The sequence below is a fragment of the Rattus norvegicus genome, chromosome 20 (genome assembly GCF_036323735.1).
Source record: "Rattus norvegicus strain BN/NHsdMcwi chromosome 20, GRCr8, whole genome shotgun sequence".
NCBI classification, from domain to species: domain Eukaryota; kingdom Metazoa; phylum Chordata; class Mammalia; order Rodentia; family Muridae; genus Rattus; species Rattus norvegicus.
Window position 1 is genome coordinate 39397279 of NC_086038.1, and position 25147 is coordinate 39422425.

Consider the following 25147-nt stretch of genomic DNA (forward strand, 5'->3'; position numbering starts at 1 on the left):
ATTGGTATTTTGATGGGGATTGCATTGAATCTGTAGATCGCTTTTGGTAAAATGGCCATTTTTACTATATTAATCCTGCCAATCCATGAGCATGGGAGATCTTTCCATCTTCTGAGGTCTTCTTCAATTTCTTTCTTCAGTGTCTTGAAGTTCTTATACAGATCTTTTACTTGCTTGGTTAAAGTCACACCGAGGTACTTTATATTATTTGGGTCTATTATGAAGGGTGTCATTTCCCTAATTTCTTTCTCGGCTTGTTTCTCTTTTGTGTAGAGGAAGGCTACTGATTTATTTGAGTTAATTTTATACCCAGGCACTTTGCTGAAGTTGTTTATCAGCTTTTGTAGTTCTCTTGTGGAACTTTTGGGATCACTTAAATAAACTATCTTATCATCTGCAAATAGTGATATTTTGACTTCTTCTTTTCTGATGTGTATCCCCTTGACCTCCTTTTGTTGTCTGATTGCTCTGGCTAGAACTTCAAGAACTATATTGAATAAGTAGGGAGAGAGTGGGCAGCCTTGTCTAGTCCCTGATTTTAGTGGGATTGCTTCAAGTTTCTCTCCATTTAGTTTAATGTTAGCAACTGGTTTGCTGTATATGGCTTTTACTATGTTTAGGTATGGGCCTTGAATTCCTGTTCTTTCCAGGACTTTTATCATGAAGGGGTGTTGAATTTTGGCAAATGTTTTCTCAGCATCTAATGAAATGATCATGTGGTTTTGTTCTTTCAGTTTGTTTATATAATGGATCACGTTGATGGTTTTCCGTATATTAAACCATCCCTGCATGCCTGGGATGAAGCCTACTTGATCATGGTGGATGATTGTTTTGATGTGCTCTTGGATTCGGTTTGCCAGAATTTTATTGAGTATTTTTGCGTCGATATTCATAAGGGAAATTGGCCTGAAGTTCTCTTTCTTTGTTGGGTGTTTGTGTGGTTTAGGTATAAGAGTAATTGTGGCTTCATAGAAGGAATTCGGGAGTGATCCATCTGTTTCAATTTTGTGGAATAGTTTGGATAATATTGGTATGAGGTCTTCTATGAAGGTTTGATAGAATTCTGCACTAAACCCGTCTGGACCTGGGCTCTTTTTGGTTGGGAGACCTTTAATGACTGCTTCTATTTCCTTAGGAGTTATGGGGTTGTTTAACTGGTTTATCTGTTCCTGATTTAACTTCGGTACCTGGTATCTGTCTAGGAAATTGTCCATTTCCTGTAGATTTTCAAGTTTTGTTGAATATAGGCTTTTATAGTAAGATCTGAAGATTTTTTGAATTTCCTCTGAATCTGTAGTTATGTCTTTCTTTTCATTTCTGATTTTGTTAATTTGGAAACACTCTCTGGGTCCTCTCGTTAGTCTGGCTAAGGGTTTATCTATCTTTTTGATTTTCTCAAAGAACCAACTTTTGGTTCTGTTGATTCTTTCTATGGTCCTTTTTGTTTCTACTTGGTTGATTTCAGCTCTGAGTTTGATTATTTCCTGCCTTCTACTCCTCCTGGGTGTATTTGCATCTTTTTGCTCTAGAGCTTTTAGGTGTGCTGTCAAGCAGCTGACATATGCTCTTTCCTGTTTCTTTTTGCAGGCACACAGTGCTATGAGTTTTCCTCTTAGCACAGCTTTCATTGTGTCCCATAAGTTTGGGTATGTTGTACCTTCATTTTCATTAAATTCTAAAAAGTTTTTAATTTCTTTCTTTATTTCTTCCTTGACTAGGTTATCATTGAGTAGAGCATTGTTCAATTTCCACGTATATGTGGGCATTCTTCCCTTATTGTTATTGAAGACCAGTTTTAGGCCGTGGTGGTCTGATAGCATGCATGGGATTATTTCTATCTTTCTGAACCTGTTTAGGCCCGTTTTTTTGACCAATTATATGGTCAATTTTGGAGAAAGTACCATGAGGAGCTGAGAAGAAGGTATATTCTTTTGCTTTAGGATAGAATGTTCTATAAATATCCGTTAAGTCCATTTGGCACATGACTTCTCTTAGTCTGTCTACGTCTCTGTTTAATTTCTGTTTCCATGATCTGTCCATTGATGAGAGTGGGGTGTTGAAATCTCCCACTATTATTGTGTGAGGTGCAATGTGTGTTTTGAGCTTTAGTAAGGTTTCTTTTACGTATGTAGTTGCCCTTGTATTTGGGGCATAGATATTTAGGATTGAGAGTTCATCTTGGTGGATTTTTCCTTTGATGAATATGAAGTGTCCTTCCTTATTTTTTTTTTGATGACTTTTTTTTTCAAAGCTTTGGACCACAATCAAACACAGCATCCTTTTCAACAGAAGCAGAAGCTCATCTGAATATGCTCAAGGATGCTGACATCAACATTTAATCATCTCCTCACTCATCCAGGAAGAAGGGGATATCAGTTACTACTGTACTTTATTGTGTTCAACCAAATCACCATGTTACAAAAATAGCAAGCTGCCATAATAAAAAATAAGGCTCCTCTATCCAGAACCAGAGAGCATCATTTTACTTTCAAGGCTAGAAATTGCACACTTGTATATAAACCAACCAAAGAGGAGGATTGAGAGTTCATCTTGGTGGATTTTTCCTTTGATGAATATGAAGTGTCCTTCTTTATCTTTTTTGATGACTTTTAATTGAAAATTGATTTTATTTGATATTAGAATGGCTACTCCAGCTTGCTTCTTCAGACCATTTGCTTGGAAAGTTCTTTTCCAGCCTTTCACTCTGAGGTAGTGTCTGTCTTTGTCTCTGAGGTGTGTTTCCTGTAGGCAGCAGAATGCAGGGTCCTCATTGCGTATCCAGTTTGTTAATCTATGTCTTTTTATTGGGGAGTTGAAGCCATTGATGTTGAGAGATATTAAGGAATAGTGATTATTGCTTCCTGTTATATTCATATTTGGATGTGAGGTTATGTTTGTGTGCTTTTCTTCTCTTTGTTTTGTTGCCAAGATGATTAGTTTCTTGCTTCTTCTAGGGTATAGCTTGCCTCCTTATGTTGGGCTTTACCCTTTATTATCCTTTGTAGTGCTGGATTTGTAGAAAGATATTGTGTAAATTTGGTTTTGTCATGGAATATCTTGGTTTCTCCATCTATGTTAATTGAGAGTTTTGCAGGATACAGTAACCTGGGCTGGCATTTGTGTTCTCTTAGGGTCTGTATGACATCTGTCCAGGATCTTCTGGCCTTCATAGTTTCTGGCGAAAAGTCTGGTGTGATTCTGATAGGTCTGCCTTTATATGTTACTTGACCTTTTTCCCTTACTGCTTTTAATATTCTTTCTTTATTTTGTGCGTTTGGTGTTTTGACTATTATGTGACGGGAGCTGTTTCTTTTCTGGTCCAATCTATTTGGAGTTCTGTAGGCTTCTTGTATGCCTATGGGTATCTCTTTTTTTAGGTTAGGGAAGTTTTCTTCTATGATTTTGTTGAAGATATTTACTGGTCCTTTGAGCTGGGAGTCTTCACTCTCTTCTATACCTATTATCCTTAGGTTTGATCTTCTCATTGAGTCCTGGATTTCCTGTATGTTTTGGACCAGTAGCTTTTTCTGCTTTACATTATCTTTGACAGTTGAGTCAATGATTTCTATGGAATCTTCTGCTCCCGAGATTCTCTCTTCCATCTCTTGTATTCTGTTGGTGAAGCTTGTATCTACAGCTCCTTGTCTTTTCTTTTGATTTTCTGTGTCCAGGGTTGTTTCCATGTGTTCTTTCTTGATTGCTTCTATTTCCATTTTTAATTCCTTCACCTCTTTAATTGTGTTTTCCTGGAATTCTTTCAGGGATTTTTGCGATTCCTCTCTGTAGGCTTCTACTTGTTCTCTAAGGGAGTTCTTTATGTCTTTCTTGAAGTCCTCCAGCATCATGATCAAATATGATTTTGAAACTACGTCTTGCTTTTCTGGTGTGTTTGGATATTCCGTGTTTGCTTTGGTGGGAGATTTGGACTCCGATGATGCCATGTAGTCTTGGTTTCTGTTGCTTGGGTTCCTGCGCTTGACTCTCGCCATCAGATTATCACTAGTGTTACTTTGTTCTGCTATTTCTGACAGTGGCTAGACTGTCCTATAAGCCTGTGTGTGAGGAGTGCTGTAGTCCTGTTTTCCTGTTTTCTTTCAGCCAGTTATGGGGACAGAGTGTTCTGCTTTCGGGCGTGTAGTTTTTCCTCTGTACAGGTCTTCAGCTGTTCCTGTGGGCCTGTGTCTTGAGTTCACCATGCAGGTTTCTTGCAGGGGAAAATTTGGTCCTACCTGTGGTTCCAAGGCTCAAGTTTGCTCGTGGGGTACTGCCTAAGTCCTCCCCGCGGCGGCAGCAACCGGGTAGATCTGTGCTGCTCTTTCCGGGAGCCTCCGTGCACCAGGGTTCCAGATGACGTTTGGTGTTTTCCTCTGGCATCTGGATGTGCACAGAGTGCAGTCTCTTCTGGTTTCCCAGGCGTGTCCGCCTCTCTGAAGGCTCAGCTCTCCCTCCCACGGGATTTGGGTGCAGAGAACTGTTTATCCAGTCTGTTTCCTTCAGGTTCCGGCGGTGTCTCAGGCGCAGGGGCCCTGCCGCTCCCGTGCCCTCCCCTACGGGAACCCAGAGGCCTTATACAGTTTCCTCTTGGTCCAGGGATGTGGACAGGGGTGGGCAGTGTTGGTGGTCTCCTCTGCTCTGCAGCCTCAGGAGTGCCCCTTTTGATGACTTTTAATTGAAAATTGATTTTATTTGTTATTAGAATGGCTACTCCAGCTTGCTTCTTCTGACCATTTGCTTGGAAAGTTGTTTTCCAGCCTTTCACTCTGAGGTAGTGTCTGTCTTTGTCTCTGAGGTGTGTTTCCTGTAGGCAGCAGAATGCAGGGTCCTCGTTGCGTATCCAGTTTGTTAATCTATGTCTTTTTATTGGGGAGTTGAGGCCATTGATGTTGAGAGATATTAAGGAATAGTGATTATTGCTTATTGTTATATTCATGTATGGATGTGAGGTTATGTTTGTGTGCTTTTCTTCTCTTTGTTTTGTTGCCAAGATGATTAGTTTCTTGCTTCTTCTAGGGTATAGCTTGCCTCCTTATGTTGGGCTTTACCCTTTATTATCCTTTGTAGTGCTGGATTTGTAGAAAGATATTGTGTAAATTTGGTTTTGTCATGGAATATCTTGGTTTCTCCATCTATGCTAATTGAGAGTTTTGCAGGATACAGTAACCTGGGCTGGCATTTGTGTTCTCTTAGGGTCTGTATGACATCAGTCCAGGATCTTCTGGCCTTCATAGTTTCTGGCGAAAAGTCTGGTGTGATTCTGATAGGTCTGCCTTTATATGTTACTTGACCTTTTTCCCTTACTGCTTTTAATATTCTTTCTTTATTTTGTGCGTTTGGTGTTTTGACAATTATGTGACGGGAGCTGTTTCTTTTCTGGTCCAATCTATTTGGAGTTCTGTAGGCTTCTTGTATGCCTATGGGTATCTCTTTTTTTTAGGTTAGGGAAGTTTTCTTCTATGATTTTGTTGAAGATATTTACTGGTCCTTTGAGCTGGGAGTCTTCACTCTCTTCTATACCTATTATCCTTATGTTTGATCTTCTCATTGAGTCCTGGATTTCCTGTATGTTTTGGACCAGTACCTTTTTCTGCTTTACATTATCTTTGACAGTTGAGTCAATGATGTCTATGGAATCTTCTGCTCCTGAGATTCTCTCTTCCATCTCTTGTATTCTGTTGGTGAAGCTTGTATCTACAGCTCCTTGTCTCTTCTTTTGGTTTTCTATATCCAGGGTTGTTTCCATGTGTTCTTTCTTGATTGCTTCTATTTCCATTTTTCATTCCTTCAACTGTTTGATTGTGTTTTCCTGGAATTCTTTCAGGGATTTTTGTGTCTCCTCTCTTTGGGCTTCTACTTGTTTATTTATGTTTTCCTGGAATTCTTTCAGGGATTTTTGTGTCTCCTCTCTATGGGCTTCTACTTGTTTATTAATGTTTTCCTGTGTTCCTCTAAGGGAGTTCTTCACATCTTTCTTGAAGTCCTCCAGCATCATGATCAAATATGATTTTGAAACTAGATCTTGCTTTTCTGGTGTGTTTGGATATTCCATGTTTATTTTGGTGGGAGAATAGGGCTCCGATGATGCCATGTAGTCTTGGTTTCTGTTGCTTGGGTTCCTGCACTTGCCTCTTGCCATCAGATTATCTCTAGTGTTACTTTGTTGTGTTATTTCTGACAGTGGCTAGACTGTCCTATAAGCCTGTGTGTCAGGAGTGCTGTAGACCTGTTTTCCTGTTTTCTTTCAGCCAGTTATGGGGACAGAGTGTTCTGCTTTTGGGCGTGTAGTTTTTCCTCTGTACAGGTCTTCAGCTGTTCCTGTGGGCCTGTGTCTTGAGTTCACCAGTCAGTTTTCTTGAAGCAGAAAATTTGGTCTTACCTGTGGTCCCGAGGCTCAAGTTCTCTCGTGGGGTGCTGCCCTCGGGCTCTCTGCAGCGGCAGCAACCAGGAAGACCTGTGCCGCCCCTTCCAGGAGCTTCAGTGCACCAAGGTTCCAGATGGTCTTTGGCTTTTTCCTCTGGCGTCTGAGATGTGTGTGCAGAGAACAGTCTCTTCTGGTTTCCCAGGCTTGTCTGCCTCTCTGAAGGTTTCGCTCTCCCTCACACGGGATTTGGGTGCAGAGAACTGTTTATCCAGTCTCTTTCCTTCAGGTTCCGGCGGTGTCTCAGGCAGCGGTGCTGCCGCTCCTGGGCCCTCCCCCACGGGAGCCCAGAGGCCTTATACAGTTTCCGCTTGGGCCAGGGATGTGGGCAGGGGTGAGCAGTGTTGGTGGTCTCTTCCACTCTGCAGCCTCAGGAGTCCGTCCTTCTCTTTCATTCAGTTATTTATAGATCGTATGTGAAGAAGATGGATTTGAGAGTCCTGTTGAAGCTAGGGGAGGAAATAGAATTTATTTATTTCAATATGTTCAGAACCCACAAGAGGATACAACCAGAAAAGTGAAACCATCTAACTTGAGATAGGTAATCATGGAACATGTGAGTAGTAATGTTTTTCAGACTCTTCTAGACACCCCTGCCACTTCCATGTAGAATCTAGGAGTTATCAGTCCTATATTGTCATTTTGGTCGAGATTCCAACGTTACATGCAATGATAGACCTCAAATCTTACCAGCATCCCACCATTCTGCTGTGGAATACATTAGTACACAAGGCTGGGTATAAATCATGGCTGCAAATTTGAAGGACTTTGGGGCAACAATACAGGTGAAAGAGTGAGGCCTCATACCATGCACAATATACAGCTCAAGACTAGAGGGTCTAGAAATATATAACATACAGCAGTGGATAGGGTCTCAGGTAGGTGTACAACAGGACTTGATATCAAGCAGTATGTTCCAGGCATAAAGAAAGGGATGGAGTGTTTAGGGTGCTAGATAAATAGTAGTGCACAAGGGTATTTTGCAACAAGATTGGAGGGGTCTAATAAAACCTATAGTGGGGGAAGATCCTGATACTGAGATAATTCTATGCAGGATTATCAAAGAGATATTCTGTAGTGTCTTATGAACACAGCAGTGTGTGTTGTGTGACAACTATAGGAGGATGTCTGGTTCCAGGACCACATGACACATAACAATAGCAGTTTATGTGGAACAGTGGTGATGATGTCAATGTTATACAGAGCAATGTGTGTGTGTGTGTGTGTGTGTGTGTGTGTGTGTGTGTGTGTGTGTGTGTATAACATGCTGACTTGCCTTAACCTGCAGTGAATGTGAAGTCTGGTGTATTGTAGATAGCAGGGCATTTTAGATTACATCAGTGAATTAATTTAGTGTTGTTTATATCCTGATATCAAGAAGTATATCCAAGCTTGGAAAGCAGTTGAATAGACTGTAGTCTGTGTGAATTTAGCTGTGTTTCTATGGAATATGAGCTGTCAAAGCCTGATAACTAGAAATTCATATGTATTTGAAAATACCCACATAAAATGCTAGGTTTCTCACAGCCATATGCATCCAGCACCTGCAATACTACATTCACTAAGTCATAGGCCCTCCATCACAACAAACCACTGCTAACACATAGTGTTCAGTATAAGCTCCATTTGTCATCTCTGGCACCAATGTGGATATATTACATTGTTCCTTGTTGAACAAATGCATCTCACATCTGTAGAACTTCACATGTAATGGAATGTGGGGGACACACTTAGACTGGAACTTCTAGGTCCAGTATTCCATGCTAGATAAAAGAACATACTGGAAACCACTGGTTGGGACATGTAGGCCCAGACGTAAATAGGTGTCAGTTTTTTCTAGTTGTTCTGTGCCTTAGAGATAAAGCTGCAGATACACTGCAATGGGTCAGGTCATGCTAATGTACCTCCTAAAACCAAGTACTCATACAGGTCTAGGTAGCCAATTTCTCTCTGTCTGCCCCAACTCTAGTTAAAGCCACAAACAAATGACTATCACGTTATCCTATATGTGCTCCTGTATTCAAAGACTTAGATAAACTTCTAGGTATAAGGTACCTTCCACACAGTAAAACACACACACACACACACACACACACACACAAACACACACACACACACACACACAAAGACCACATAGGCATCCCTTGCCTTAGTTCTTCGTACCTACTAGGTAGCCTCTTCTGTCTTACAACAAAAGCCCAAAATGCACATACAATTCTGTGTATAAGATACTGCTACAAGATTTTCCCATCTATCTGAAACCCACATATAAATTATCAATCAGGTGTGAGAACCTTCTAAACCCTTCTTGAATATCATAGCTCTCCAAATTCATACAAAACAAAGGTCAGGTTTTGTTATTTCTTTCCTCCATTTTAAACAAACCTTCAAGTACGGGCATGGTTCTGTGTTTGTTCCTACACAGTAGCCCATACTCTACATCAAAAAATCTATGATCACATAATATGCCAGTGTCTAGTCCTACTATGTATCTCCTCAACTACAGTGTACCTCTCACTCACAGATGTGTCTGTTCCAGCTAGGAACATACTTCCCTATTATGGAAGCACATATACAGAAATTCTTATGCAGAAGGAGAGATGCTCTTATTGCAAGCTATCAGGTTGTGCTAGACACAAATTTCCTTGTAAGGACACACATACATACCTAAAGACATGATTACCTTTCTGGTCCTGTTTTGTACAAAGGTTTTCATAGACACACACATACCAACAAACAAACAAGTATACACACATACATATTTACAGGGAGGTATCAGTTACTGCTAGATAGATTCCCATTCAATTAATGTTCCACATTGGCATATAGATGGGGTCTAGGTGTCTATTCCTCTGTATCTAAAAGTCTCATACAATAAATGTCTCTGTCTGCTTCTCTGTAGTGTTTCCTCCATAACAGCCAAAGACACATATAACATATACAGAGTTCAGGTTCAGCTCCTGCTAGTACCCAATTTTCTTACAGGAAATGCCTATATACCATTGCAATCCTAGTTATCCATTCCTGCTTGGTAGTCTCTACTCTACATCAAAAAAGGTTAAAAATACAAAAAGCAGCGTCCAGTTGTCAAGTCCTGTTAGTTAGCCCCTCTACTATCTGTTCATCCATATATTATATAAACATCTAATGATTGCTCTCTCTCTCTCTCTCTCTCTCTCTCTCTCTCTCTCTCTCTCTCTGTGTGTGTGTGTGTGTGTGTGTGTGTGTGTGTGTGTGTATGCAGAAAATATAAAATATTTATGGTGTTTTTCTGTGTATGTCTCTGCCACCTGTGTTAGTATAACGTTTTCCTCATGTATCCATTTACTGACAACCCTGGCTCACAAACTAAGAGGTGTAATTGGCTAAGTGTCTGAAAATAGGCTAAGAATTTGCAGTTAGTGGAGCGTTATAGGACCCATTGTCTTGATTAATGATATGGGAGATACCAGCCCGCCTTGAGTGGCTCCAACTCTTAAAGTTGGTCCAGAGTTGTATATTTATATGTAAAGCAACCCAGCCATGAATAGAAAGTGAGAAGCCAGCATTTCCTCTATGTTCTCTGCCTTTCCTCCTGCTTAAATCCCTGGCCCAACATCCATTAATGAAGGCATTGATCACCACAGGTAAGACAAATAAAAATAAAATCTTTAAGCCCCCCATTGATTTTTGTTATGATGTACAGATAAGGACAAACAATACCAGTCTCAATTTGGGAATCCTGTGCTCCAACATATGAGTGCTGGTTTACAGCTATATACTATAGCACTACATATATAAATAGAAATCTGAAGATGAAATAGGTGTCCTGGTGAAAAATTAAGGTAAGTCAATTTCTTGGGAGAAAAGATTTACAGGGTGAGTATGCTTCTTTATTTCCATGCATTTTTATTTATGTCCTGATGGTTGTTTTCCCTCCCTTTTCTCCTCTCAATCTTACTTCCAAAATCCCTTCTTACCATGCCTACACACATTCTGTTTCTCTCCACAAAAGGCCAGCTTTCCTATATCAACCTGCCATGACAGGTTTCTGGCACTCCAGACAGAGTCACAGGTGAGCTCCCCCTCATAGCATGGATTTAAAGGTGAACCAGTCAAGGGTTGTTCATTCCAACAATATCTTTACCAACTTTAACCAGCCCATTCTTGTAAGCAAGACAAATTGAAGATTGGAGGTTTTATGGCTGGCTTGGTGTTCAATACCTCCACTGCAAATTTTGGCTGGTTACTGGAGATAACCAGTTCAGGGTTTACATACTCATTCCTAAGACTCTTAGACAGAGTTACCCTCATGGATATCTGAGAGTTTCCATTTCCCTAGGATTCAAAATTGTCTCAGAGGTGAGCAAAGCTCCCATTCCAATGGTCTCTTTCAGTACTCTCTCCCTCAGTCCTCCCCACACCTGATCCTTCCTGTTCCCATCCCCAAACCTATACATACGCAGCTCACTTTCCTCATGGACCTGGTCTGTCTATTTTGGTTTCTCTTCTTAGTGAGAATCATGTGTCCCCAGGGGAGTCATCCTTGTTACTTAGGTCCTTTGGGTCTTTGGATAATAATATGGTTATTACTTTAAGGATAATATCCACTTACAAGTGACTAGTACCTTCTTTATTAGTGTTCATTCTTTTGCTGGCAAGTTTCATGTTGGTGTTGTTTTTAACAGTTGACTTATGCATCATTCGGTAAATTTACCATATTTCATTCATCCATCTTTCCATTGAGGGGAAATATAAGTGGTTTCCAGTTTCTGGGCATTATGAATAAAGCTGCTTTGAACAAGGTGAACAAGTGTCCTGATGGTATTGTAGAGTGTTATTTGTGTATATACATAGTAATGGTATACCTGGTCTTGAGGTAAATAAATTCCCAATTTTTTGAGAACATGCCATATTGATTTCCAAAGCGACAAGCACTAACATATATAGGATCCAATTTTTCTTAATATCCATTAGATGGTTTACCAGAGATTATTATCTTATGCGTATTTTGACTCTGTCCTCTTCCTCCAACCATTTTGAATCTTTATGCCCATAAATTTATTGTTTGTTACAAGTGTTCATATTGAAAATTTTGTGAAACCAGTTTCTCCTTATTTCTATTGATATGTGCTATCTCTGACCTTCAAGTTATAACTAATGCCAGATGAACTTTGATTGTTTCAATTCCTCATAGCAGTTGTGACTGCTATTATCCGTAAGTCTATTATCCATAAGTTGCTGACTGCTGGACCATTTGCTTTTAACATCACCTCTTTGATTTATCAGCTTTCTGCACAAGGTAGTGTTTCTACACTTAGGTTATTTATAGGAATACTTTCCCATCTTTTTTTGCTTCAAAATTAAGTGAAAATTCATTTTTAGATTGAGAGGATGCTTGTTACAATAAAAACTTTGATTTAAATATGGAAATGCTCTCAGGTATATTTATTTCCTTCTATTTTAGAAATTGGTAATTATTTGTATTAATGTATTTGTGATATATCACATATTTAATTGGAGTATGAATTATTGATAAGGCATTTTATTCAAAGCAAAATTATACTATGCCCTCAGTATTGCTTTAAATGTTTCATGTACTTGAGAATTTGGCAGCTTGCTTTGGATACTTTTGAATTTTTTTTACTAAAAGATGCAGAGATAATATTTGTCTCTGATATAGTTGCATCACAATGAATGCAAAATGGAAGATGCAGCAGTACAATAGTCTATGTCAGAAAATACACAAATAAAGCAGACATAAATGTTGCAGAATAGAAGTGTAGTGGTACAGATGCACTTGGGTAGATCTTACAAGGCAATGGACTGTCAACATTTTCTGAGTCTACTTGGAAATAAATATGAACTAAATATCATGAAGATGCATCTATGTATGAACACATTCAGGCTTATGTTTCCCCTGTGAGAATGAAGGAATACCTTCCCTGACTGTACCTTTCTTCCCTTAGGAAAGATATAAGATTCTGACAGATTTGACTGTGAATATCTGCAGTTGAATACTTACATAAAAACTTTAATACATACATTTTAAAATCCATCTTGAAAAAATTGAAGGTATTTAAATCACTCTTTTAGCAATGTCTTCCAATCCATTTGCGGTGTTTCTAAAGTCTGATGCTTCATCAACAAGAGCCTATTAGTATGCAAGAATAAGCAGCACTCACAACAATACACTACCTTTCAAACATTTAATTAGAAGTCTACTTTAGACAAGATAGTTCCTGTCCAGAAGGCTAAAGCTCATACAAGCTTTATAAATAATAGCCAGAAATTGGAAAGAGCCTACATTTCCCCTCAGTGGAAAGATGGATAAAGAAAATGTGCCAAATTTATAGAAAGAAGCATAAGACAACTGTGAAAAACAACAACAACAAATTTGCCAGCAAAAGAATGGACACAGATAGATAAAGAACATATTAGTCATTTTTAAATGGATATTACCCTTAAAGAAAAGCACAACCATGATTTGTGTGTAGCAGAGAGGGGGCAGACTTCGCCATTTAAGTGTAAATGAATTTGCCATTAAGGGAAGGACTATATTGCTATATGTGATAGGTAGTGCTGTTTGCAGGTGTGTGTTTTACCTATATGGAGGCGATACCAAACCAGTACTCACAACTCCAAACCTAAAGACATATCCCTCAAATACATATATGACTAAGAGTAAGATGTACTAGATAAATCATCCATTACTCTCATCTAGAGTGAGATGCAGCTTGGGTATTGTGTCCATTTGCTACCTTGTATTTCCAGACCCAAAGGACTGGGGCATACTTGTCAACTTGGACTTCAGTCAGCAGCTGAACAGGGAGGGGTGAGGAGGGCCACTGTTGCATGCTTGAGTGAGAGGCTGTGTTTAGCCTGGTATTTTTGACTGTGCTGAGACTATCTGCAGAAAGTGGATGGGTCGAGAGAACTCAAGTTTTCCATGGAAACACAATCCTGGGCACAGGTTGCAAAAGATTTCCTGACACCCTCGTGCTACTTGCCACCAGAACTTCCATCCAGATTAAGAGAGAGTGGCTCATGATCCTCCACTTGACCTACTTCCAGCAGTTCATAAAGGAGGAGCTCTGGAGGGACTGAGCGGGTTGCTTGAGTATATGTCTCTGCTTGGCATGGTTCTTCTGGCTGTGCCATTGGGAATGGTGGGATTCTCTGCAGGAGGTGGGCAGTTCACTAGAGCTCGAGTACTCCATGACCATACAACCTACAGCAGCAAGTGGAAACAAGATATCCTGGGCTGCCTCATGATCCCTGCTACTGAGACCTCCAATGCCATATCCTGCACTGCTGAAGCAGGCAGATCTTGATCTAGAGCTCGGGCTTGCCGCGCTCTTCTGTTCTGAAACCATATGTGGATCGTGTCCTCAGGCAAATCTATCCTCTCACACAGCTGCTCCCTGGTAGCAAAGCCTGCTATCCCCATTGCTTCCAGCTTCCATGCTCCTAAGCATTCGATGCCAGGAGTCCTCAAGCTGGAGAATATAGTCAGGACCGCTCCAGAGCAAGCACAAGCTTCAGCAAATGCCAGCCGTAGGGCTGGGACCCCTGCCCTTAAATACCTTTGCCTCTGCTCCCGGAGCTCCGCCCACTCGAAAGGAGACGTGGGCTACAGTCGACTCCAGACCCTTGAATCAAGGTCATGCCACGACGCTTTACACCTGCCACACCTCCCACCTGAGAACAGGAGACCCGGAACAAGACCTCAAGAAACCTATCAGACTCAGCAAAGTCTCTCCCAAAGTCTCGCAGTCCCTTGCATGCCATTCTGGACACAGAACAAGGAAGCACAAAAAATGTCCTAGGAATGAAGAATCCAGCAGACAGATCGTCCAATGAGGGAGCACCATAGGTCCTTCCTGGCTTTGGGCAGAGTATCCAGGAAATCGTGGAGGTGGTAAGCAGGCTTCAGAAGAGGAAGGCAGAGTGGACTGTGCCTTAGGTGGTATCACTAGCCAAGTTGAATCCGTGCTGATCTCATCCCATCTGGATCCACACACGTTGGAAAGAGAAGACCCCCCAACTGAGGATCCCAACCACTTGTCCTGAGAACCAAGGACATCACTTCCAGGAGTCATGCAAGTGATGGCACTTCTTTCCTTCTTGTAGGGCTAGGTGGTAGTTGGGAGCAACAGAACTCTATTAAACCGAGAGAAGAGAATAGCACATGCAGAAAGAAAGTCTTTTACACAGGCAAATAGGCCAAAAACCACAATAGTTCATGTAGAGATTCGGGAATGCGCATTCATGCATTTCCTGTCAGAACAGTTGGGCCAGATTTTCTGGAATTCTCACCATTAACATGTTCCATGCAAACAAAGGCGCAAACACACACACACACACACACACACACACACACACATGCAAACACACACACAGACACATACATATAACACAAATAGAAATAGCACACACACAACAAAGCACACACACAGGCACACACAAACACACACAGGCACACACAAACACACACACACATACACACACAGAGATAACACAAATACAAATAACACACACACAAAACAAGCACACACACAGACACTCACACATGCACATGCAAACACACACAAATAACACAAATACAAATAACACACACATACACACACACACACACTCACACACACACACACACACACACATGAGCATACACAAAAACCGGGCCAGCAAGTCTGACTTGTGTATGTGGAACAAAAGACCCAAAACCTGTGCTGAAAGACCTGTATAAGCCCTATGCTCCTTGAGGCAATGTGGCTGCATGCACCCAAGGACAACTGCCTACCTCTAGGCAATTGCAGTCTTCAGGTGGGTTCGGAGGGACCTCACATTAGGGAATGCAGGGCCGTGCTAGGCTTGGGAAACTCAAGGATAAAAGACGGATACCTGAGAGTGTGGGATACACCTCACTGTGGGAGGAGGAAGGTATTCGGCTTGTCTGATTGAATCAGTGTCAATCCTGGAATGAATTGTTCACGATACTTTGGTTGCACTCCATTTCCAGGATGATTTTCATTTACAGTTTTGTGGCCTTACACACACTCTTCTTTAAGTTGACATTTTCCCCGCTTGTTTGCTTTAGCAAACAGTGCCATGTCTGCATTGAACACTGATCAGCTTTCCTTGTTATTTCCCTTTCAGACTTCTCATCCCGCCTCACTGCCTTCCCAAGTCTTACCACCCTTTGAATTGGAAAGCTCATGCCTAAACCAAACAGCCAATTCAACGACCCATACAAACACACAAGCAAACAAGCAAGCAAGCAAACAAACAAACAATGCAAACCTTTATTGAATGCAATGGGAAGTAGAACAAAGCAAAACAAAACAAAACAAAAGTAAACTAAACAAATGTGCTAGGAGTACATATAGAATGGGTGGTTTGTTAGTCAACTCACTGCTAAGCATAAGGCATTGGTAAGAAGTGCAGCAGTTCTTAGTCCCAAGAAAGAAGTCTTCATAACTCCTTCCTGGTTCAGTGTCCTGAGATGTGTAGCCTATACCTGGTGACCCATGAGATTTCCTGGAGTCTGATGGAGCCAGTTCAATGGTGTGTTCTGTCAGTTGGTCTTTTCATTAGGCCTCCTTGATGTTTTAGGAGTCCCTGGTGATCTTGCCCTCTGCCCCTTCAGCAGAATCCCATGCTCAGAGCTCGTTTCCTCGTCCCAGGGTCCTCATGTAGGCACTGCACATGGAAAACCCACGTGCATTTCCTCCTTCTAGTAAGCAAGATGACTTCCATCGAAAGCACCCACTGTAATAGGGGTTTTGATGCATATACTTTTTGGGCTGTCTACATTCTCAAGTGTTGATTGCGGGTGTCTTCTGGATAGGAGCTTCCAGGCTGGGACTCAGAGAATATCCAACAGAGCCTCCTATTCTTCTTGAGAGAGAGGCAGCTCAGGTGCTGCATCCATTTGCTGAACTGCACCTTCCAGATGTACAGGGCCTGGGGAGAGCATCTCCACTCGAACTTCCATCAGCAGTTGATCCAGGAAGAGTTCCAGAGGGCCCCTGTTGCATCCCTGAGTGAGAGCCTGTTTTTGGCCTTGTCCTTCAGGCTGTGCCCATTGTGGTACCTGAGACTCTCTGGAGAAATTGGTTGGGTCGCTAAAACTTGAGGATTCCTTGGAAACACAGTCTGTGGCAGCCAGTTGCAAGATGGTTTCCTGGACAACCCCGTGCTCCTTGCCACCAGGATATCCATCCACATCCACAGGGAATGGCCTGTCACCCTCCACTTGGTCTTCTTCCAGCAGTTCATCAAGGAGGAGTTCCAGAGTTCCTGGCTCGTATGCTTGAGTGGCTGTCTGTGATTGGCCACGTCCTTCGGGCAGTGCCACTTGGGGATGCTGGGACTCTTCGTGGAAGTGGGGCTGGTCGCTGGAGCTCGAGTTCTCCATGCCCACACCTCCTGCCGCAGCCATCAATAACAGGTTGTCCGGTGCTGCCTCATCCTTGCCACTGAGACCTCCAGTTGCCACATCCTGCACTTGTGAAGCAGGCACATCTTGATCTGGAGCGCGGGCTTGCCGCGCTCTTCTGTTCTGAAACCATATGTGGATCGTGTCCTCATTCAAACCTGTCCTTTGGCCCAGCTGCTCCCTGGTAGCAAAGCCTGGCAACGGGTTCCTCTCAAAGGCTTGTACTAGGATCCTGCGCTGTTGCAAGTTGAGTCGAGTGCGAGGCCTTCTGCTGTCCGAGGGCATGCTGCTACCTTGTGACCTGGAGCCAAACCCTTCCTCGTGCTGTTGGGAGGCTAGCTGAATGGAGCCTCTGCTGGACCGCTTTGGGCCGTGCCTCACCTCTCCAGTGCGACTTCTTTGGTTCTGAAACCACACTCGGATGTGGGACGCAGGGAGCTGTATTTGCCTGGCCAGTTCCTGCCTGTCCCAGAAGCTCGGGTATTGGTTCTTGCTGAAAGCTGATAGCAGGGCCTTCTTTTGCCAGGCCTGCCAAACCGTCTTCCTGCGCCGGGATGCCCGCAGCACACAGCTGCTATCCACATTGCTTCCAGCTTCCATGCTCCTAAGGATTCGATGCCAGGAGTCCTCAAGCTGGAGAATATAGTCAGGACCGCTCCAGAGCAAGCGCAAGCTTCAGCAAATGCCAGCCGTAGGGCTGGGACCCCTGCCCTTAAATACCTCTCTCTCTGCTCCCGGAGCTCCGCGCACTCGAAAGGAGCCGTGGGCTACAGTCGTCCTCTATGAATCAAGGTCATGCCAGGAAGCTCTACACCTGCCACGCCTCCCACCTGAGAACGGGAGACCCGGAACAAGACCTCAAGAAACCTATCAGACTCAGCAAAGTCTCTCCCAAAGTCTCAAAGTTCCTTGCATGCCATTCTGGACACAGAACAAGGAAGCACAAAAAATGTCCTAGGAATCAACCATCCAGCAGACAGATCGTCCAAGGCCGGAGCAACATCGGTCCTTCCTGGCTTTGGGCAGAGTATCCAGGAAATCGTGGAGGTGGTAAGCCGGCTTCAGAAGAGAAAGGCAGAGTGGACTGTGCCTTAGGTGGTATCACTAACCAAGTGGAATCCGTGCTGATCTCATCCCATCTGGATCCACACAGGTTGGAAAGAGAAGACACCCAACTGAGGATCCCAACCACATGTTCTGAGACCCAAGGACATCACTTCCAGGGGTCATGCAAGTCATGGCACTTCCTTCCTGCTTGTAGGGCTAGGTGGTAGTTGGGAGCAACAGAACAATATTGAACCGAGAGAAGAGAATAGCACATGCAGAAGGAAAGTCTTTTACACAGGCAAATAGGACGAAAACCACAATAGTTCATGTAGAGATACGGGAATGCGTATTCATGTATTTCCTGTCAGACCAGTTGGGCCAGATTTTCAGGAATTCTCACAATTAACATGTTCCATGAAACACAGGCGCAAACACACACACACACACACACACACACACACACACAAACCGACACCTATATACACACAAATAACACAAATTGAAATCTCACACACACACAACAAAGCACACACACACGCACACACAAACACACACACATACACACACAGAGATAACACAAATACTAATAACACACACACAAAACAAGCACACACACAGACACTCACACATGCACATGCAAACACACACCACACATATGACACCAATACAATTAACACACACACATACACACACACATACACGCAAACACACACTCATACACATACAAATAACACAAATAGAAATAGCACACACACAAAAAAGCACACACACACGCACACACAATCACACACAGGCACACACAAACACTCACACATACCCACACACAAATAACACAAATCAAAATAACACACACAAAACACAATCACACACATTCAGACACTCACACGCATATGCAAACACACACACATATATAACACGAATACAAAAAACACACACACATACACACACACACACACACACACACACACACACACAAGCATACACAAAAACCCGGCCAGCAAGTCTGATATGTGAATGTGGAACAAAAGCCCCAAAACTTGTGCTGAAAGAACTGTATAAGCCCTATGCTCCTTGAGGCAATGTTCCTGCATGCACCCAAGGCCAACTGCCTACCTCTAGGCAATTGCAGTCTTCAGGTGGGTTCAGAAGGACCTCACATTAGGGAATGCAGGGCCATGCTAGACTTGGGAAACTCAAGGTTAAAAGACGGATACGGGAGAGTGTGGGAAGCACCTCACTGTGGGAGGAGGAAGGTATTCGGCTTGTCTGATTGAGTCAGTGTCAATCCTGGAATGAATTGTTCACGATACTTTGGTTGCACTCCATTTCCAGGATGATGTTTATTTACAGTTTTGTGGCCTTACACACATTCTTCTTTAAGTTGACATTTTCCCCGTTTGTTTGCTATGGCAAACACTGCCATGTCTGCATTGAACACTGATTAGCTTTCCTTGTTATTTCTCTTTCAGACCTCTCATCCCGCCTCACTGCCTTCCAAAGTCTTACCACCCTTTGAATTGGAAAGCTCATTCCTAAACCAAACAGCCTATTCAACCACCCATACAAACACACAAGCAAACAAGCAAGCAAACAAACAAACAAACAAACAATGCAAACCTTTATTGAATACAATGGGAAGTAGAACAGAGCAAGACATAACAAAACAAAAGTAAACTAAAGAGATGTGCTAGGAGTACATATAGAATCGGTGGTATGTTAGTCATCTCACAGCTAAGCATAAGGCATTGGTAAGAAGAGCAGCAGTTCTTAGTCCCAAGAAAGAAGTCTTCATAACTCCTTCCTGGATTAGTGTCCTGAGATGTGTAGCCTATACCTGGTGACCCATAAGATTTCCTGGAATCTGATGGAGCCAGTCCAATGGTGTGTTCTGTCAGTTGGGCTTTTCATGAGGCCTCCTTGTTGTTTTAGGAGTCCCTGGTGATCTTGCCCTCTGCCCCTTCAGCAGAATCCCATTCTGAGAGCCCATTTCCTCATCTCAGGGCCCTCAGGTAGGAACTCCACATGGAAAACCCACATGCATTTCCTCCTTAAACTATGCAAGATGCTTTGCATCGAAATCAGCCACTGTAATAGGGGTTTTGATGCATATACTTTTTGGGCTGTCTACATTCTCAAGTGTGGATTGCGGGTGTCTTCTGGATAGGAGCTACCAGGCTGGGACTCAAAAAATATCCAGTAGAGCCTCATATTCTTCTTGAGAGAGAGGCAGCTCAGGTTTTCATCCATTTGCTGCCCTGCACCTTCCAGATGTACAGGGCCTGGGGAGTGCGTCTCCACTCGAACTTCCATCAGCAGTTGATCCAGGAAGAGTTCCAGGGGGCCCGTGTTGCATCCCTGAGTGAGAGCCTGTTCTTGGCCTTGTCCTTCAGGCTGTGCCCATTGTGGTAGCTGAGACTCTCTGGAGAAATTGGTTGGGTCGCTATAACTCGAGGATTCCTTGGAAACACAGTCCGTGGCAGCCAGTTGCAAGATGGTTTCCTGGACACCCTCGTGCTCCTTGCCACCAGAATTTCCATCCAGATCCACAGGGAATGGCCTGTCACCCTCCACTTGGTCTTCTTCCAGCAGTTCATCAAGGAGGATTTTTAGAGGTCCTGCCTCGTATGCTTGAGTCGCAGTCTGTGATGTGCCACTTGGGGTTGCTGGGACTCTTTGTGGAAGTGGGGCTGGTCGCTGGAGCTCGAGTTCTCCATGCCCACACCTCCTGCAGCAGCCATCGGTAACAGGTTGTCCTGTGCTGCCTCATGCCCGCCAGTGAGACCTCCAGTTGCCACATCCTGCACATGTGAAGCAGGCACATCTTGATCTGGAGCGTGGGCTTGCCGCGCTCTTCTGTTCTGAAACCATATGTGGATCGTGTCCTCAGACAAACCTGTCCTCTGGCCCAGCTGCTTCCTGGTAGCAAAGCCTGGCAACGGGTTCCTCTCAAAGGCTTGCAGTAGGATCCTGCGCTTTTGCAAGGTGAGTCGAGTGCGAGGCTTTCTGCTGTCCAAGGGCATGCTGCTACCTTGTGACCTGGAACCAAACCCTATCTCGAGCTGTTGGGAGGCTAGCAGAATGGAGCCTCTGCTGGACCGATTTGGGCCATGCCTCACCTCTACAGTGCGACTTTTTCGGTTCTGAAACCACACTCGGATGCGGGACGCAGGGCGCTGTATTTGCCTGGCCAGGTCCTGCCTGTCCCAGAAGCTCGGGTATTGGTTCCTGCTGAAAGCTGATAGCAGGGCCTTCTTTTGCCAGGCCTGCCAAACTGTCTTCCTGCGCCGGGATTCCCGCAGCACACAGCTGCTCTACAAATTGCTTCCAGCTTCCATGCTCCTAAGGATTCGATGCCAGGAATCCTCAAGCTGGAAAATATAGTCAGGACCGCTAAAGAGCAAGCACAAGCTTCAGCAAATGCCAGCCGTAGCGCTGGGACTCCTGCCCTTAAATACCTTTGCCTCTGCTCCCGGAGCTCCGCCCACTCGAAAGGAGCCGTGGGGTACAGTCGTACTCCAGATCCTTGAATAAAGGTCATGCCACGACACTTTATACCTGCCACGCCTCCCATCTGAGAACAGGAGACCCGGAACAAGACCTCAAGAAACCTATCAGACTCAGCAAATCTTTCCCAGAGTCTCGCAGTCCCTTGCATGCCATTCTGGACACAGAACAAGGAAGCACAAAAAATGTCCTAGAAATCAAGAATCCAGCAGACAGATAGTCCAAGTTGGGAGCACCATAGTTCCTTCCTGGATTTGGGCAGAGTATTCAAGAAATCGTGGAGGTGGTAAGCAGGCTTCAGAAGAGGAAGGCAGAGTGGAGTGTGCCTTAGGTGATATCACTAGCCAAGTGGATTCCGTGCTGATCTCATCCCATGTGGATCCACACAGGTTGGAAAGAGAAGACCTCCCAACTGAGGATCCAAACCACTTGTCCTGAGACCCAAGGACATCACTTCCAGGGGTCATGCAAGTCATGGCACTTTTTTCCTTCTTGTAGGGCTAGGTGGTAGTTGGGAGCAACAGAACTCTATTAAACCGAGAGAAGAGAATAGCACATGCAGAAAGAAAGTCTTTTACACAGGCAAATAGGCCTAAAACCACAATAGTTCATGTAGAGATTCGGGAATGCACATTCATGCATTTCCTGTCAGAACAGTGGGCCAGATTTTAAGGAATTCTCACAATTAACATGTTCCATGCAAACACAAGCGCAAACAAAAACACACACACACACACACACACACATGCACACACACACACACAGGCAAATACACACACATACACATACAAATAACACAAATAGAAATACCACACACACAACAAAGCACACACACACGCACACACAAACACACACAGGCACACACAAACACACACACATACACACACACAAATAACACAAATCCAAATAACACACACACAACACAAGCACACACACAGACACTCACACACGCACATGCAAACACACACCACACATATAACACAAATACAAATAACACACACATACACACACACACACACACACACACACAGACACATACAAATAACACAAATAGAAATAGCACACACACAACAAAGCACACACACACGCACACACAAACACACACACATACACACACAAATAACACAAATACAAATAACACACACAACACAAGCACACACACACAGACACTCACACGCATATGCAAACACACACACACATATAACAAGAATACAAATAACACACACACATACACACACACACACACACACACACACACATACACACACACAAGCCTACACAAAAACCCGGCCAGCAAATCTGATATGTGAATGTGGAACAAAAGACCCAAAACTTGTGCTGAAAGAACTGTATAAGCCCTATGCTCCTTGAGGCAATGTTCCTGCATGCACCCAAGGACAACTGCCTACCTCTAGGCAGTTGCAGTCTTCAGGTGGGTTCAGAGGGACCTCACATTAGGGAATGCAGGGCCATGCTAGGCTTGGGAAACTCAAAGTTAAAAGACGGATATAGGAGAGTGTGGGAAACACCTCACTGTGGGAGGAGGAAGGTACTCGGCTTGTCTGATTGAGTCAGTGTCAATCCTGGAATGAATTGTTCACGATACTTTGGTTGCACTCCATTTCCAGGATGATGTTTATTTACAGTTTTGTGGCCTTACACACACTCTTCTTTAAGTTGACATTTTCCCCGCTTGTTTGCTATGGCAAACACTGCCATGTCTGCATTGAACACTGATCAGCTTTCCTTGTTATTTCCCTTTCAGACCTCTCATCCCGCCTCACTGCCTTCCAAAGTCTTACCACCCTTTGAATTGGAGAGCTCATTCCTAAACCAAACAGCCTATTCAACCACCCATACAAACACACAAGCAAACAAGCAAGCAAACAAACAAACAAACAAACAATGCAAAACTTTATTGAATACAATGGGAAGTAGAACAGAGCAAGACATAACAAAACAAAAGTAAACTAAAGAGATGTGCTAGGAGTACATATAGAATCGGTGGTATGTTAGTCATCTCACAGCTAAGCATAAGGCATTGGTAAGAAGAGCAGAGTTCTTAGTCCCAAGAAAGAAGTCTTCATAACTCCTTCCTGGTTTAGTGTTCTGAGATGTGTAGCCTATACCTGGTGACCCGTGAGATTTCCTGGAATCTGATGGAGCCAGTCAATGGTGTGTTCTGTCAGTTGGGCTTTTCATGAGGCCTCCTTGTTGTTTTAGGAGTCCCTGGTGATCTTGCCCTCTGCCCCTTCAGCAGAATCCCATTCTGAGAGCCCATTTCCTCATCTCAGGGCCCTCAGGTAGGCACTCCACATGGAAAACCCACATGCATTTCCTCCTTCTACTAAGCAAGATGAATTGCATCGAAATCAGCCACTGTAATAGGGGTTTTGATGCATATACTTTTTGGGCTGTCTACATTCTCAAGTGTGGATTGCGGGTGTCTTCTGGATAGGAGCTACCAGGCTGGGACTCAAAAAATATCCAGTAGAGCCTCATATTCTTCTTGAGAGAGAGGCAGCTCAGGTTTTCATCCATTTGCTGCCCTGCACCTTCCAGATGTACAGGGCCTGGGGAGTGCGTCTCCACTCGAACTTCCATCAGCAGTTGATCCAGGAAGAGTTCCAGGGGGCCCGTGTTGCATCCCTGAGTGAGAACCTGTTCTTGGCCTTGTCCTTCAGGCTGTGCCCATTGTGGTAGCTGAGACTCTCTGGAGAAATTGGTTGGGTCGCTATAACTCGAGGATTCCTTGGAAACACAGTCTGGGGCAGCCAGTTGCAAGATGGTTTCCTGGACACCCTCGTGCTCCTTGCCACCAGAATTTCCATCAAGATCCACAGGGAATGGCCTGTCACCCTCCACTTGGTCTTCTTCCAGCAGTTCATCAAGGAGGATTTTTAGAGGTCCTGCCTCGTATGCTTCAGACGCTGTCTGTGATGTGCCACTTGGGGTTGCTGGGACTCTTTGTGGAAGTGGGGCTGGTCGCTGGAGCTCGAGTTCTCCATGCCCTCACCGCCTGAGATAGCCATCGATAACAGGTTGTCCTGTGCTGCTTCATCCCTGCCACTGAGAACTCCAGTTGCCACATCCTGCACTTGTGAAGCAGGCACATCTTGATCTGGAGCACGGGCTTGCCGCGCTCTTCTGTTCTGAAATCATATGTAGATCGTGTCCTCAGACAAACCTGTACTCTGGCCCAGCTGCTCCCTGGTAGCAAAGCCTGGCAACGGATTCCTCTCAAAGGCTTGCACTAGGATACTGCGCTGTTGCAAGGTGAGTCGTGTGCGAGGCCTTCTGCTGTCCGAGGGCATGCTGCTACCTTGTGACCTGGAGCCAAACCCTTCCTCGAGTTGTTGGGAGGCTAGCGGAATGGAGGTTCTGCTGGACCGATTTGGGCCGTGCCTCACCTCTCCAGTGCGACACCTTCGGTTCTGAAACCACACTCGGATGCGGGACGAAGGGAGCTGTATTTGCCTGGCCAGTTCCTGCCTGTCCCAGAGCTCGGGTATTGGTTCTTGCTGTAAGCTGATAGCAGGGCCTTCTTTTGCCAGGCCTGCCAAACCGTCTTCCTGCGCCGGGATTCCCGCAGCATACAGCTGTTATCCACATTGCTTCCAGCTTCCATGCTCCTAAGGATTAGATGCCAGGAGTCCTCAAGCTGGAGAATATAGTCAGGACCGCTCCAGAGCAAGCGCAAGCTTCAGCAAATGCCACCCTTAGAGCTGGGACCCCTGCCCGTAAATACCTTTGCCTCAGCA

General features: G+C 44.0%; 1 protein-coding gene across 1 annotated transcript in view; it reads right to left on the bottom strand.

Moving 5' to 3' along the window:
* LOC134483947 (double homeobox protein 4-like protein 4) overlaps positions 1–25147 on the bottom strand; it is a gene marked incomplete at its 5' end in the record, with an annotated part of 76354 nt that overhangs the window by 11486 nt on the left and 39721 nt on the right. Inside the window, 2 exons of the mRNA XM_063279686.1 lie at positions 20169–20275; positions 20530–20551. Of these exons, the coding sequence (XP_063135756.1) occupies positions 20169–20275; positions 20530–20551 (129 nt within the window). The remainder of the gene's footprint in view (positions 1–20168; positions 20276–20529; positions 20552–25147) is intronic.